The sequence below is a fragment of the Oratosquilla oratoria genome, chromosome 19 (assembly GCF_046742065.1).
Source record: "Oratosquilla oratoria isolate Oo_2021 chromosome 19, ASM4674206v1, whole genome shotgun sequence".
In the NCBI taxonomy this organism is placed as follows: domain Eukaryota; kingdom Metazoa; phylum Arthropoda; class Malacostraca; order Stomatopoda; family Squillidae; genus Oratosquilla; species Oratosquilla oratoria.
This window is the reverse complement of record NC_134795.1, coordinates 34,878,957-34,897,181: the sequence shown is the minus strand read 5'-3', so window position 1 is coordinate 34,897,181 and position 18,225 is coordinate 34,878,957. Positions and strand designations below refer to the sequence as shown.

Here is an 18,225-nt window from a genome sequence, read left to right as displayed (position 1 = left end):
ACAAAATGAATAAACGAGTCACTTCACGAAAGTGCAACCCGTCTAAACGTCTGGTATCGACAACCCGAGTCAGTCTGGTGACTATACCGATTCCCCGGACGGAGGGGGGGAGATTTTCCAATGACTCATGGTCCGGAGACACGCACGTGCATCGTGCGTGATGCCGGGGGCTCTGGCCTGAGTCACAGGGCACGAATCTGGAGTCATTCTATAAAGATTACAACGTGCTCTGGGGATACAAGCCTAGCAGTTGTCATCGCTTGCCATTTGTTTTTTTAAGATCTTGCTTGACGTTACCGGTATTGGAAACAATTTGCTCCTTTACAGGAATAATTACTTTAGTCTGGCTATCGCCAAACTTTTTTTCCGGATATATGTGATGCCGCTATGGTAGTGTGGGGCTGTCATACTGGATGACTGGGCGAATTTCCAACTATTACCGATCCGTTCGACTTTGTACAAAGGACTTCGATTAAAACAGTTCATCCACATTAATCCTTTCGTACAATGTTACGAAAATGAATAATGTAATTCATCGTATCAAATGTAATGAAGACATGAAACACAACATTAAATTGGAGAGTACGAAGTCTACAACATTATGATTGTAAGCGAAGTTCCTATCCAGCCATTCGAATACATTAAGTCGTTTCGTGTACAGGCGCCAAATGCAAGCGATACGATCGAGGTGTAGTTGGAATTAATTTTGTAGTACTTACTGAAGGATGGCGTTCATATCTGGTCCTCTCTCATATTGACTCTGAAAAGGAAATAGTCAAATTAGATAGAGCTTAGATAACCTGATAATAGATACTAATATTGTTTACATGGTTCACCTGTCTGCTCATCCAAATGATAAAAGACAAATAAAAATTAATTTTATACAACATAATTTACTGGAAACAGTATCCAAACGTTTATGGATAATGCACGATATTAAAAATCCCAGCCACACACGCATTACATAAAATCACACACACACATATATTAAATATCACATAAAAAAATCCTTTTCCTTGAAATCTCTGGCTATGAAATATAAATCAAGCAAAGCTTCTCAGCATATCAACTTCATTAACATGGCCAAACTGGTTTCCTGCTGATGATTAAAGCCACCTTGTGGCAAACTAAATAAGTATATTCATCTCAAGTTTCAGTGATATTCAGAAGCAAGCTGAAACCACACGTGGCTTTGTCTATAATGTGAAACTGGTGAGAAAAGTGAAAGTGTTCAATAACTACAATAAAATAAAAGGGGGAATGCTTTCAACTCACTGCCAAGTGCCAATCCACTTTAAGGAATTTATACATGACAAATGGCAAATGAATTCATTCTCCTAGTACAAGAAACCACAATTCCATAATGATTTATGTCACCCATCACAAATTACTTCCCACTGATTATCATTTTTCAACTAGCTTGTTATTGGGTCATATTACCTTGGATCTATTCTTCCATACCTTCGACTCACAAAAGAATAAAATTTCTGTGATGCACTTTTTATGCCAACATGAACTATTTTTCTAATAAACCTTTGGCAATTTCACTTTCTCTTCTCTGACTTTAACCAACAGAATTAATCTTATATTTATACATATAAGAAATATGTACATAAATCAAAACACTATCCACAGTGAATACAGGCATATACACTTGCTTCAAATTTCACTAAACATTAACAAGCAATCATGCAACGGCTGGTACCGAAAGTCAATCTCTGGGGAGAAATATTGGACTGTTTCCATGGCACCATGACAATGCCCATCAGTTGTCCATATAAGGAAAAAAAAAGTGAAAGAAATGCAACTGAAGGTGATAAGGGAGACCTTAACCTTAGTCCAAAAACACCTGAGACAGCACTGCCATACACAGGTGAGTCAAAGGGTTTTGAAGATGGACAGAAGGAAATTGACTCTACCATCAACCATGCAGGACCACCTCAAGCAGATACCCATTATCAGTCCCATGCTGATGTATGTGTAAGGAGGAGCACAAATGCAGTCAATGTCATCACCTTTGATCTATTTATCCAGACCGTCGGACAGGTAATAATAATTGCTGGGAATCAGAGAAATGCAGGATTTGAACACACAAGTGAATGCAAGGCCAGCATACTTCTGATTATGCTAGCACTGATGGATTATGACCAGAAACAATCAACACATATATGGAACAGAAGGAGACAGGTACCTGAACATCCTCAGTGTCTCCCTATGAATATGTTCATGCTATATAGTACAGCTAATAAAAATAAAGATTAAAAACCTCAGCATGGCATGCCTGTGTGTGTCTGTATATATATATATATATATATATATATATATATATATATACACACACACACACATTTTTGCAATCTTTTTATAACTTATAAGCATCTTATAGAACAAATAATTTCATGTACATAACACATTTTCCTGAAGACTAACATTTACTACTTTCTAAATCCAGCACATCCTGTAAAATCAGTTCATAAAGGAATATTTTCTCAAAATGGACAAGGCAAATAACAAGAATGTTGGCAGCAATTGAGGTAGCCCCTAAAATATATCATACACAAATAAACTGACACCAAGTAACTGAACCTATGAGGTCTACCATTTCCCTGATATCCATCTTCAAACCCAACTAACTTCCTCACTTCCATTTGGGGGCACAGCCCCTGGGGAATTTGAACTTTGTCTTCAGACTGGGGCCCAAGTTCTCTTTTTATCAATATTTCTTCCACCCTTTCAGTTGAGACCTGACACCCAGCAACTGTTCCCCTCCTATTACTTTCACCCAATGATAAAGAAATAGTCCCACACTATTACAACACAAACCTCAGATTAAAATTCCTTCAAAGAGAGATCTATGAGAGGGCCTAAGAATTACTGCCAGTTGCTGGACTGATACACATAAATACTGGTATGTTCATAACATTTAGACTGTTAAGGAGGCAGTACACTAGGCTAGCATGCTACTTGGTTTGAATAGAAATTACTTCAGTTACAATATTCTTGACTTGTAAAAAATACCTCAACCATGTGTCTAACATTCAGAGGTTTAACTTCTCTTAGTTCATCATTCAGCAAATGTAATTTGACACCTGGAAATTTGAAAAACAAAAGATCATAACCGAAGTTGTTTCTACTTAAATGAAATAGCAAGCATCCTGCTGCCTTTAATGATTCTATACCAGGTGACACTCATCCCTGCCTTCTGGCCACTGCTTGGCAATTTTATGAATGAGCTAGATAACAATTTCAGTCTACATACCAATTCATGAAAAACAAGAACAAGAAAATGTAACCACAGGAGTTTTCTAATAAAGAGGCAAAAATAGGCCAAGAAAGTTATAAAAGTGAAATCTGGTCAAATTTACCTAAACATTAGATACTTTATTCAAGTATAAGAAGGGCATCTTTGCATACTAAAAGACAAACTGAGGAACATAACCTACATAACTTTCATACAGAACATGAGGATGGAAAAAATAACTGGTCGGCTATCATGGTGACCTTCAAATGTTATCTAAACACAATTGTATATAAACATTATCAAGGTAACTTGAAACACACAAACATATCAGTACTTTATATATAACCATTAAGGGGCGGTTATGTAGGTTTTATGTATGATACAGGTATGTTTGACTCAGCCACCCCACTTCCAAGGGGGATGAAATGTGTATGTGTGTGTAGCAAACACTACACATAATTATAACCCTTCCATCACAAGAAAGACATGATAAGACACACAAAACAATCTATAAATATATTAAACACAAAAGCACAATGTTTATATTTGAAAATGGAAAAGATAATGATAGATATTGCATCCTGTCCATACAATGTGTCACCCCTTCAGTGAACTGAGAAATAAACCAGAAAAGCAGAAATTGATTGGTAAAAGCAGGAAGAATCTGAGAAATTGGATTAGAAATGGACCATGGTCTTTGCTAAAGGCTGAGAGCATGACCCATGCCCTAGAAATATGGATGTTGTAAGAAAATTTGAAAGTGTGATACACACCAATCCTTCCATATACACATGACCAAAAAGTACATACATACAACAAAAACCCTTTTCCTAACAATAATCTCACACTCATTATTAACCCAGCTTGGCTTTTGAGGATGAAGAGTCATCATTGTCCTATATCACACTGCATGGTTCAGAGGTGATGCAGGACACAGCACATCTACACTAGGGCACAACATCCACAGCTGGTTTACCTCTCCCTACTTCATTACATGATGATCCTCCCGCCACCATCCATTCTCATCTGCTCCAAAAATATACAAAGCAAAGGAGGAATCCTTTCAAGCTGCATCATTTCATCATCCACTGACAACCACTGTTCACATCTATCTTTCACCTTTTCCCTTACTTACTCCAAAGACCCTCTTACCTAACCCTTACAACCCATCCATCTACCTCATTCTTAGTATGGCCCTCAAGCTCACTCCATCCATTTCTGCTTTCCAGTCTAATCTTTTTTATAATCTTTCTTTATTTATTCTTCCCATACACCTAAACAAACTCCGCATTATGATCAACCCTATCCACTAGCTCTCCACTCCTGCTCTAAGTCTATCTACCAAATTTCTCACTCTATCCATCCTCGTAACTCCCATATTTCTTTAACATGTTTAGCTTTCTATTTGCCTACTTTATACCCGAAGTCTTCTCTTCTCTTTGTGTTTATCCTAAGATACCTATTTTATATAATACTTTTCATTCCCCCACATTTACTCATTTCTTTTATTCAATAATTAATATTGACTCCTACAGTAATTCCATGATACATGCAACCCAAAATACAGTTCTCTACTTCCTCAGTCTCTTGCCCAACTCTCCTCAAACCCATTACCACCCTTACCCTTGTAATCTTATTTTTATTAGAAAATATGACATCATGTACCAACCACTGATTACCACCTATAATTATGGAACTAGTATAATATCAGTATACAACAGTACATTTCTGCTAGTTCCTGATCTGTTTCTCCTTAACCAAACCATTGCTATTCACATAACCATAATACACCCCTTACCCAGTATAGGGTATTGACTACAATTAGTTTTATACTGTCAACATTTTTGGGACTAGCAACACCAGTCATGCAACACACTTTTTATGATTAGACTCAAAGAACCACTTTTAATACCCTCAGATCTCTCGCTTACTACTATGACTACTTTTTTTATATGATAACCCCCAAATATAGAGGCACTGGTTATCAGCAATAAAATATAACACCTCCATTACTTTCTAAAATACTGGTATGGCCACACCAGGATGCAAGTGGTCATACTCACTCTGATGTATGTAAACAATATACTGATATATATATATATATATATATACATATATATATATATATATATATATATATATATATATATATATAAAATTAAATCTTAATGATAATGGTAATTGTTGACTAAATTTTTGCTGACTGGAAACCAAGAGGGAGTGAACATGTGGGAGCATCCTAGGATGAGATGGATGGATGGGGTGAAGGGGGCTTTGAGGAAGAGGGGAATGTCTGTTGAGGAAGGACGGGAGAGGACAGAAGACAGGGGTGAATGGAGAATGGTTGTATATGGATGATGCTGTGATACATGAGGTGGAATGGGTGGAGGGATGGGGGCTCCTTTTCTGCATGGGGGGATGGAGATTGGGGGTTGCCGATTTAATGAAGTGGCCTTGCTGTGGATGTGCTGTGTCTTGTGACACTGCCTTTGACCCAGGGCAATGGACAAGGTGCAGGGATGACCCGTCATCCAGGAGGTGCTAAGATAAGAGGTAGGGTGGAGGGGGGTGGAGTGTATTTAGGGATGGAATGGGTGGGAATGGTTTTATGCCTTTTTCCTTTTGGCTATCTCCCTTGTAAGGGGGAAAAACCCTTGGTATATGTATGTATGTATGAAACCAAGAGCCCAACAGCAGCATACAATAGCCCAATGGTTCTCCCATAGTCTCTTGGAAGAAACTTTGGACTGTTGTCAATGTTGCATTAGTGTGGGACTGTATCTGTGTCACTGTCTGAAGGTATCACAAGAGGAGCAGTTACCAGTTGTCAACTCCCCATGCATGAAAAGGTGCATCAAATACAACTGAATTTGACAGAGAAAGACTTTGGGCTCAGTCCAGAGACAATGTCAACCTACACCTCCTTATGGAGGGGGTAAGGGCATCTAAATCTCAAAACTGATAAATACAGACCCTGATAAAGGACTTGATGTACACCAGATAACAGCACAGAAGCATCCTGAACACTTCCTGTTATACAACATTTGTTATACTGGATTTTCAGATTATACCTGGTTACAGTACATCTTATCTTCAGGGTCACCACTGATGAAGCAACCAACAGCAATTCATTCCAACTCCAGTACCAATTAGCATCACTAACAAAGTCAACGCATATTTATATCAAGTCAATAATGAAGTAGATTAATGTGTATAATATCTTTCATGTTATCAGTGGTCAATTTTGACTACGAGTATCTAAATAAAAAAAAATTAGTCGCGCCACTAATTTCAGAATACGGCCAAAAGGGTTACAACCGTCGACCGTGAGCTGTAGGTGTTTTTGTGAAGAATCTTTGTCCAACGACCCGAAGAAGAACTCGAAGAACTCGAAGAAGAAGAAGAACTCGAAGAAGAAGAACTCGAAGAAGAAGAAGAAGAAGAAGAAGAACTCGAAGAAGAAGAACTCGAAGAAGAGGAAGAAGAAGAACTCGAAGAAGAAGAAGAAGAAGAAGTAGAACTCGAAGAAGAAATCGAAAAACTCGAAGAAGAAGAACTCGAAGAAGAACTCGAAGAAGAAGAACTCGAAAGAGAAGAACTCGAAGAAGAAGAACTCGAAGAAGAAGGAGAACTCGAAGAAGAAGAACTCGAAGAACTCGAAGAAGAACTCGAAGAACTCGAAGAAGAACTCTTTATTTTCCAAAAAAGGGGCGTAGCCCAGGGCGCGCAGCGCCCGCGCCTAAGGCGCAGCGCCGCAGGCCAAGGCCCCCGGCGTAGCTGGGCCGGCGCAGCCGGTGGGCTTGTTAATACAATAATTTTTGGCCATTCATGTTTTGGGTTGTGAGAGTAGTACCAACTGTGCATGTATGAAGGCCTACTACACTTCTAAAACCACATTAATAAATCAACCTGCAACCTTAAATGTGATTACAATACCACTTTAGTTTACTTTCTTGGAAATATAAAAAAAGGTTACAAAATAGCAAACTGCATGCATCAATATCCATAAACTTGCATTAGAAAGAAATGTGAAACAACTTGAGCAATAACAGAAACAAACTAAGAAAAAATTCAACTAAGTGTTATGAACATTTTAGTAGTATTAGCAAATCTATAATAATGTTTGTGTCATGTGTGTGGATTGGTATTAGTCATGACTGTCTCTGGTCCCCTACGCATGTTGTCTGTGTAACTTAGTGTAGAAAATCAGTCTGAGGACCACAATGAAAATAAGCTTACATGCTTTTTTGTGTTATCCTCTGCATTTGTAATTGTTATTTCAAACTATGTGTTGCTTTCCATTATCTGCAATTCATGTATATTGATTAATGCCAAATAAAATTATCTTATTATCTTAACTAATGAAAATCAATGCTGTATCAGTTACCGAGTATTATATGTTCTTTTATGATTAAATTGATGTCTAAGGCATCTCAAAAATCTTAAATATGCTGTTTATCTTCATACTTCTTTTAAAATGCTCTTATTTCTTTCAAGTTTCCTTTGAAGTAAACCGGGTTCAATTCCTGGGTGGTGCCAGGTTTGCAGTGATGCTCCCTATCACACACCCATTTAAGTTTCTTTGTGTTAGATACCAGTATTTGTTACATTGCACCAACATACATCTCTGAGAGTATGTAAGTGCTTTCAGTTATTTTTCTATCAATGGTTGCTCTTAATGAGTGAATGAATAAGCAGAGGAAACCTCATATCTTATAGACACATCACTGAGTTTGCTAGGCCTGTGACTGGATCTTGTTATGAGGACAAGCAAAACAGTGTACTACAGTGAGTCCTCCTTATATGGTAATTCTTTATTCGGTAAATTCAGTTACAGTATTTGGTAATTACTACCCTCAATTCTATTTACGGTAAGAAAAATTAGATATTTTGAAGAGGAAAGAGCAAGGAGAAGGTACATCTGCCACAAGTCAAAACTTGGGTTCGGTATACAGTAATTTAAATTTGCGCTAAGGTTTCCAGGAACGTATATGCACCGTATAACAAGGACTCACTGTACCAATAAAGGTTTTGGCTTTATATGGTTTAAATCTAAACATCCTTGAAAATTGCAGTTACAAAAAGACTACTTATTTTCCAAAGACATCTAATTTACAGTTTCATAAAAAAAAATTAGGGTATCTGTAACACATTCAAAGAAATTGCTCACATAAATGTGATGAGATGAGAATAGCATCATTGGGCAGCTAGTAACTGTAATTCAGTTTCTCCAAATTGCTCCAGAGATAAGTAATTTTTCTAATCAAACATCTACGATAACCTACCTCTAATATCCCACAATATGTTTGTACAAAAATACATACACATCAACATGACTGCTTCTTTATTTCATCAAACTCCCCTAAACAATCAGCCCAGCAGAGAAATCACTCCCAAGACAAGCAAGAACTGCAATGGCATATCTACATTCAGGTCACTGCCCTGCACTAAACAGTACCAACACACAACCAACCTGGCAAGTGACACCAGGTGCCCCAGATCCAACCAACACACAAAATAAAGAACATTGTATAATGGCACTACACTGTCAAACACATATCCCTTCCACATAGCAACATTGTATGTCATCGAGTGACATGAAAGCTTAAGCTGTTGGCTAGGGCTCCTTTCCAGGATGAATAGGGACCTCATACAACACAACAGACTTTGGATCTCATTTGTATTTTTGTGAAGTTGTTATACATTTATAAGATTAAATGCAATAAAAGTTAAATAAGAGAAATGTACCTAATTGAAGTTTCTATAATATCCTATCCATAAAAAACTTACACAGAATTCCAGTAAAATACTGAGATTGCCTTCACTATGTAAACAACAGCCACATTCAATAAGCATTATCATCAATATGGCCCCTCCTTTATCAGCCATATGTGGGCAATAATTTCTCATTATGCACCAAATGTTCCAAAATTTGAGGGTTTATCATTTTCTGTTACTGCTAATTTCAAGATGCTTGTCTTACATTAGTAAACCACAATGAACCAATGTCCATAAAACTGCTCACCAATATCTCTCAGGAAAACAAAACCATGAGTGTTCTTAACCAACACCCCCCTAAGTCATCTATGAACGAAAAGAAAATAAACCACTATGGAGAAATACAAATAACAACCAATATTGGAAACTGGAGAAAGGAAAACAGAAAATATTGATCCATACATTTAATAATGACTGCAATTTCAAGTTTTAGTAAGTGGACACTACTTTTAATTCCTGCTTCAAAATGTCCTTTGAAAGGAGACACTTCTGAAAGAGGGAGTTCATGACATTAAACCAATCCAATCAAGTTTCATTTACTGGAAATCTACAGCATTTGTCAATTATCCCTTGACCCTCCCACTGATCTCTCTGGGAAGAAACATTCAAACATCACCAATGTTGTACTCATACACCTGTTTCTATGTCACCAGCTTACAGCAGTTTGACACGAGTAGTCAACTATCAGCTCTCATGTGGAAAGATGGTGGTGCAAATGTAGTCTAAATCAAATAAAGACAAAGAAAAATCTTGGTCTCAGTAACAATCCGTCTGGGAAAGATGTGAGGATGACAACAGGTTTTAGAGATGGATAGTAAGGAAATGATTCTTTATGTTCATCTTGCATGACCATCATTCCCAGAAAATCTGTCTTTAGTCCTACCTATACATCAAAAATGGCAATTATGTACAGAGATAATGCTGTTTAGTAAAATGCAGTACAGAGCTCAAAGAAAATTTATAACTAATCTCGTTTAACTATTTTTAAGACTTGACAATGTCAATGAAAAAATATTGTAGTTGGCCATGTTTCTAGAATTTTGAAAGACTAGACAAAGTATCACATATGAGATTTGATTCAACCAAGAGGAAATGGTATATCTGGTAAACTCCTGTACTGAAATGAAGATAACCGGACAGTTCTATCTTTCCATTACAATTAAGTACAATATTATGAAAATCTCTAATTTTCTAGTACAGTGAGTCCTCCTTAAATGGTAATTCTTTATCCTGTAAATTCACAGTTACGGTATTTGGTAATTACTACCCTTGACTCTATTTACAGTAAGAAAAATTCACAGATACACTATACAGTATCCGCTAGATGTTTAGAAGAGGAAAGAGCAGGGAGAAGGTATGTCTGCCATATCCTATTATTACGTGTTATAATGGGTTCGGTATACGTTAATTTCAATTTGCGGCAAGCTTTTCAGGAACTCATATGTACCGGATAACAATGACTTACTGTATCAAAGATGAGAGAGAAGATGCCCACTCCTAATAATCTAAAATGTGTACTGAAACGAAGGCAATAGGATAGTTCTGAATTTTTTGTTACAATAATGTAAAATGTTGAAAAATATATAACATTTTAGTATCAAAGTCAAGAGTGAAAGTGACCACTCACTAGTCTTAGAAGTGTGGGTGGCCAGTAACATATATCTTTGCTTCAAAAGAATAATTTCAAAATTCCTGACTATCAGATCATCAGTACCCTCCCCCCCGCACCTCAATTTTTTATTTTGTATGGGCAGTCTTATCAATGCTATTCCAGCATAAAATTAAGTTATTTATTAAATACTACACAAGGCCACATCTTATTACTTTCACTTAACCTTATTTAACACTTATAAAAATTCTTGCAATAACTAATCAATATTCACCAAACCAGCATATTCTACAAGTCAAATGAATTTGTATATCATAAAAAATACCATCTGGTCACCTGTAACTATGATCAGTGGATTCATTGCCTCAATAAATTCAATAAACTATAAAACGAACAAAAGTAGATATTCAAATGACAAATCTAACCCAGTCTTATCATTATGATTATCTAGTATTATCATTATGTAACTCCCATCTATCCATTTCTTGTGACTACTTCTATCAACTCCGTATATATAAAATACCACTAATAAAAACTTCTTTGTTTAACAAGAATTGCTTTCAGTTAACCCTCGACCAATTAAAACGGAGGTTCTGAAGGATAGCCACGTAGGTTCATTGCCAAGCGAGTCTTGCATCACCTCTGCCCATCTGTGGAAAACTGTAAACAAATACAAAGAAAAAACTGAAAATAACTACCAACCTAAACCTCCCGTCCAGTTTCTAATTAATATAAGCGCAACGTCACTGACGCAACCAAATTAAATTGCGAAATCAATACGAAAATGTTTAATACACAACAAATATTAATAATAAACGTTTATTAAACCTGAAGTGAAAGGCCATGCTGGTACTCACCTCTTCCACTTCGATTGCATCTTCGTCAGATTGGTCGCAATATATGTCCTCTTCCTGTAACTCCAAATCGAACACCCCTGGTGCCGCCATTGCTCACATTTAGGGAGTTTTCAATTGATTACTTTTGTCTGTGGCGCGAACACAAGTGTCACACCGATCAAAACAAATCCTGATGCTGCACACGAGATGGAGAAACTGACTAAACACCGGGAGTGGGCAACTATGAAATGCACGAGCGTAACAAACCAAAACAACTCAAATGGTACGTTTTCTTTGGTAAAATGGTTAATGTTAGAATAATATCATAATACAACTAATATTAAATCATATTACTTTCCAAATTAAATAAGATATATAATTTTGAAATTCAACATATAGTTTACTACACACGCGCACACGTAAATACAAACGAGTATACACAAATTATTTGTACGCTCTAATATATAAAAGCTTGACAATTATTTGAAAAACATATAATACAAAATAACAATTTACTTTTCTCTGCAATAAGTGGATATCTACAGTTACAAGTGGAAATCCCGAAATAAACAAACACCAGGCACGTTACTGTAGAGAACGGGAATTCAAAATCTCAATTTTAAAGCTGAATACTTAAAGCCATTAAAACCTGCCTATTTAAAAGAATTATCGCCACAAGCTCCGTGAAAATAAGTTTTCATATAATTATATTTACCAACCAATGTATTCAAGCCTAAGAATGAATGGTACACATCAATATGCTATGAAGTTAATTCATTATAAGCAACAACGTTAGTATTTTTAAATTGATTCATTAATTGTGTATGAGGCTGACTCGTATTTATGAGTTTGTCATATTTCCTTGCAAACATCCTCATACTCGTAGAGCCCACGTAAAACACAAATTAGAAATTCAAACTAAAAAAAAAAAAATCACCTTCACCTTCCATACTCACCACTCGCACACAAACGTAATCCAAACAAAAAACCACATTGTTAAAAGGAAATCAGTTTGGTTTACTGTTCTAAAAATTCCATACATATTTACCTAAAACTTTTGATCTTTCAACTATAGGTTTATGTCATGCTTTACACACACACACACACACACACTCTAGATAAAATGAGATACGAAGACAGGACACTACGAGCATAGCTCCCCTTCCCGTAAAATACAACTAGGTAAACACACACCCATCTGTATTGGCTCCAGTAATGTTTGCTATTTATGTTACATAAACCTCCCGTCCATAAATTATGTGAATGACATGGATGATGATGTGAAATGTTACATGAGCTTCTTTGCAGACGACGCCAAACTAAGGAAAGTAAAAATTGAAAATGATTGTGAATCACTGCAGGAAGACCTGAATAAGGTATGGAACTGGAGTCAGAAATGGGAAGTGGACTTCAATATTAACAAGTGTAGCATAATGGAGTTTGGAAAAAGCAAAAATAGAATATCAGGACAATATAAAATTGCAACCAAGGAGTTAAAGAAGGAAAGATCCGAAAAATTGTGTGTAATTATCTCAAACGACTTGTCCTATGATAGACAGATAAACAAAATTGTCGGAGAATCCTACAACTTGCGAAGATCAATAAAAGTGCCATTTACATAGATGGACCAAGAAATTATTTAAAAAATATTGGTCACACTTATAAGGCCTAGCCTAGAATATGCGGCGACATTATGGTCACCCAATACCAAAAATAATATAAAGAAAATAGAAAGAATCCAGAGAGCAGCCACAAAAATGGCATCTACACTTGCAAACTTGTCATATGAGGAGAGATTAGCTAAACTGAAGTTACCGATTCTGGAGCAAAGAAGAGAGAGAGGTGACCTACTGACCATCTACAGAATCATGAAGGGCACAGAAATACTCGATAGAGTGGAGTTGTTAAACTGGGACAAGAGAAGCACAAGAGGACATGGAAAGAAAACAAAAAAACATAGCTACGGAAGAGATATGAAGAAAAACAGTTTTCCACATAGAGTGGTGGACACTTAAAACAAACTGAACAATGAAATAGTGTGCGCAAAAGCCATTCGTGAGTAAACTAGACACTGCGAGATACAAAGGCGGGACAACACGAGCGTAGCTCCCCTTCCCGCAAAATACACACACACACACCCACCCACACACATGGCGATATATATATATATATATGTATATATATGTATATATATATATATATATATGTATGTATATATATTACCAATTGTCTTGTTCATGTCATAGTATGCAATTATAAACAGAAAATAAGGGCATCTCCCAAATTCTTTCCCGTATCTAATAATAATAACAGAAATACCAATTCATTGTATTAATAGGTATGATAAGTTGTCTTTAATTGCATAATTATTCCCTCCCTTCTTATTTTTATATTATTGTTGTTATTATTATTTTTATTATTATTAATAAACATTATTATTATTATTATTATTATTATTATTATTATTATTAATATTAATATTATTATTATTATTATTATTATTATTATCATTATCATGATCATTATTATTATTATTATCATTATTGTTATTCTTATCATTATTATTATTATTATTATTATTATTATTACTATTCTATTATTATTATTATTATTATTATTATTATTATTACTACTACTACTACTACTACTATTATTATTATTATTATTATTATTATTATTATTATTATTATTATTATTATTATTATTATTATTATTATTATTATTATTATTATTATTATTATTATTATTATTATTATTATTACTACTATCATTATTATTATTATTATTATTATTATTATTATTATTATTATTATTGTTATTATTATCATTATTATTATTACTATTATTATTATCATTATCATTATTGTTGTTGTTGTTGTTATTGTTGTTGTTGTTGATGTCGTCGTCGTCATCATTATTATTACTATTACTATTATTATTATTATTATTATTATTATTATTATTATTATTATTATTATTATTATTATTATTATTATTATTATTATTATTATTATTATTATTATTATTATTATTATTATTATTATTATTATTAAAGCAAAAGGTAAAGGAGGCAAAGAGGAGAGCAGATGTGAAATGGGGTAGAGTATGACAGAAAATTTTGAAAGTAATAAAAAGATGTTTTGGAAGGAAGTTAAGAGAGGAAGAAGAGGCGAATCAAGTAGGGAAGAAAAGGTAAAAGGTACAGATGGAGAGTTGATAATGGAAGAGATGGCAGTGAGGGGAAGATGGGCAGAATATTTTAGGGAGTTGCTGAATGTGAAGGAGGATAGGGAAGGAAAGATAGCTGCAGTGGGAAATACGAAGAAAATGAGAGTGATGAGTGAGGAGAATGGAGGAGAAATAAGGAAGGATGAGGTGAAGGCAGTTGTAAAGATGATGAAAGCAGGTAAGGCACCTGGTCTGGATGGATGTCATGCAGAATGTCTGAAAAAGGGAGGTTCAGTGATGGTGGACTGGTTGGTGAGATTATTTAATGTTTGCTGGAGGACTGGAGTAGTGCCTGTATAGTTCCTCTTTACAAGGGAAAAGGGGACAAGTGTGAATGTAGTAATTTCAGAGGGATTAGCCTGTTGAGTGTAGTAGGGAAGGCTTATGGGAGAATCTTAATTGAGAGGATTAGGAGAGGAACAGAAGGAGTAATTGGTGAGGAACAGTGTGGATTTAGGACGGGTAGAGGTTGTGTAGATCAGATCTTTGTGGTAAGACAGATATGTGAGAAAGCTATAGGAAAGGGGAAGGATGTTTTTTGGGCTTTTATGGATCTGGAAAAGGCTTATGATAGGGTAGACAGAAAGGCACTGTGGGAGGTTATGCAGATTTATGGGATAGGAGGAAAGCTTCTGGGAGCTGTCAAGAGTTTTTATGTGAGTAGTAGAGCATGTGTTAGGATTGGAAATGGAGAGAGTGAGTGGTTTGAAGTAAAGGTGGGACTTCGTCAAGGATGCGTTATGTCGCCCTGGCTGTTCAACTTATACATGGATGGGGTGGTGCGAGAGGTGAATGCTAGGGTAGTGAGTCAGGGATTGGAGATGGTTAAAGAAAATGGAGAAAAGTGGGAGGTGAGCCAGCTGTTGTTTGCGGACGACACTGCGCTTGTGGCAGGGTCAGAGGAGGGATTGAGGAAGCTGGTGGCAGAGTTTGGGAGAGTATGTGATAGAAGAAAGCTAAAGATAAATGTGGGTAAAAGTAAGGTGATGAGATGTACAAGGGGTGAAAGTGGCAGTAGACTGGAAGTGAACATTAAGGGAGAGCGACTGGAGGAAGTGGATAGTTTTAGATACTTGGGTGCAAGTGTAGCAGGAAAAGGTGGAGTGAAGGTGGAGGTAGAATGTAGATTGAGAGAAGCGAGTAAATGCCTTGGTGGTTTAAAGAGTGTAATGAGAAATAGACATTTGGGAATGGATGCGAAGAGGAGACTGTATGAAGGAGTGATTGTGCCAACAGCACTGTATGGGGCAGAAACGTGGAACATAAGAGAAGAAGAGAGAAGGAGTTTGAATGTGTTTGAGATGAGGTGTCTGAGAAGTATGGTGGGGGTTACTAGGCTGGATAGGGTGAGAAATGAGGAGGTGAGGAGGAGAACAGGGGTGAAAAAGGATTTGGGAGAGAGGGTTGATGAAAGAATATTAGGATGGTTTGGACACATGGAAAGAATGAGTGAAGAAAGACTAGTAAAAGAGGTATGGAAGGCAGATGTGGAGGGAGTGAACATGAGGGGACGTCCTAGGATGAGGTGGATGGATAGGGTGAAGGGGGCTTTGGGGAAGAGGGGAATGTCTGTTGAGGAAGGAAGGGAGAGGACGGAAGACAGAGGTGAGTGGAGAATGGTTGTATATGGATGATGTTGTGACTGCATGGGAAGAAATGGGCGGGGGGGTGGGGGGTGGGGTAGTGTGTGTGAGTGAGTTTTGACGCAGCCCGAAGGGATTTCTCCCCGTCCTCTCCTTATATGCAAGGGGGACGGAGAGGGGGGGTCGCCGATTAAATGAAGCGGCCTTGCTGTGGATGTGCTGTGTCCTGCGACAAAAAGCCTTGGTGTATGTATGTATGTATTATTATTATTATTATTATTATTATTATTATTATTATTATTATTATTATTATTATTATTATTATTATTATTATTATTATTATTATTATTATTATTATTATTATTATTATTATTATTATTATTATTACTATTATTATTATTATTATTATTATTATTATTATTATTATTATTATTATTATTATTATTATTATCATTATTATTATTACTATTATTATTATTGTTGTAGTTGTTGTTGTTGTAAGAAATTAAGAGAGGAAGAGGAGGCGAATCAAGTAGAGAAGAAAAGGTAAAAGGTGCAGATAGAGAGATGTTAATGGAGGAGAAGGCAGTAAGGGGAAGATGGGCACAATATTTTAGGGAGTTGATAAATGTGAAGGAGGATAGGGAGGGAAAGATAGCTGCAGTGGGAAATGATAAGAAAATTACCGTGATGAGTGAGGAAAATGGAGGAGAAATAAGGAAGGATGAAGTGAAGGCATTGTTAAGATGATGAAAGCAGGTAAGGCACCTGGTATGGATGGATGTCATACAGAATGTGTAAAAAAAAAAGGAAGTACAGTGCTGGTGGATTGGCTGGTGAGGTTATTTAATGTTTGCTGGAGAGAGGGTAGAGTGCCGGTATAGTTCCACTTTACAAGGGAAAGGGGGACAAGTGTGAATGTAGTAGTTTCAGAGGGATTAGCTTGTTAAGTGTAGTTGGGAAGGCTTATGGGAGGATCTTGATTGAGAGGATTAGGTGAGGAACAGAGGGAGTAATTGGTGAGGAACAGGGTGGATTGAGGATGGGTAGAGGTTGTGTAGATCAGATTTTTGTGGTAAGACAGATATGTGAGAAAGCTATAGGAAAGGGGAAGGATGTTTTTTGAGCCTTTATGGATCTGGAGAAGGCTTACGATAGGGTAGACAGAAAGGCACTGTGGGAGGTTTTGCGGATATACGGGATAGGAGGAAAGCTTCTAGGAGCTGTCAAGAGTTTTTATGAGAGTAGTAGAGCTTGTGTCAGGATTAGAAATGGAGAGAGGTAAAGGTGGGACTTCGTCAAGGATGCGTTATGTTGCCCTGGCTGTTCAACTTATACATGGATGGGGTAGTGCGAGAGGTAAATGCAAGGGTAGTGGGTCAGGGATTGGAGATGGTTAAAGAAAATGGAGAAAAGTGGGAGGTGAACCAGCTGTTGTTTGCGGACGACACTGCGCTTGTGGCAGGATCGGAGGAGGGATTGAGGAAGTTAGTGATAGAGTTTGGGAGAATGTGTGATAGAAGAAAACTGAAGATAAATGTGGGTAAAAGTAAGGTGATGAGATGTACAAGGGGTGAAAGTGGCAGTAGACTGGAAGTGAGTATTAAGTGAGAGCGACTGGAGGAAGTGGATAGTTTTAGATATTGGGTGCAAATGTGGCAGGAAAAGGTGGAATGAAGGTGGAGATAGAATGTAGATTGAGAGAAGCGAGTATATGCCTTGGTGGATCAAAAAGTGTAATGAGGAATAGACATTTGGGAATGGATGCTAAAAGGAGACTATATGAAGGAGTGATTGTGCCAACAGCACTGTATGGGGCAGAAACATGGAACATAAGAGAGGAAGAGAGAAGGAGTTTGAATGTGTTTGAGATGAGGTGTCTGAGAAGTATGATGGGGGCTACTAGGCTGGATAGAGTGAGAAATGAGGAAGTGAGGGGGAGAACAGGGG

The 18,225-nt window shown here is 36.6% G+C and overlaps 1 protein-coding gene across 1 annotated transcript in view; it reads right to left on the bottom strand.

The window, feature by feature from the left end:
- LOC143035836 (ribosomal protein S6 kinase beta-1-like) overlaps positions 1 to 11,708 on the bottom strand; it is an 81,191-nt gene extending 69,483 nt beyond the window's left edge. Inside the window, exons 1-2 of the mRNA XM_076202876.1 lie at positions 11,486 to 11,708; positions 720 to 760 (exon numbers count right to left, since the gene is read on the bottom strand). Coding sequence (XP_076058991.1) covers positions 720 to 760; positions 11,486 to 11,575 — 131 coding nt within the window. The 5' untranslated portion in view covers positions 11,576 to 11,708. The remainder of the gene's footprint in view (positions 1 to 719; positions 761 to 11,485) is intronic.
- Positions 11,709 to 18,225: the final 6,517 nt, after the last annotated feature.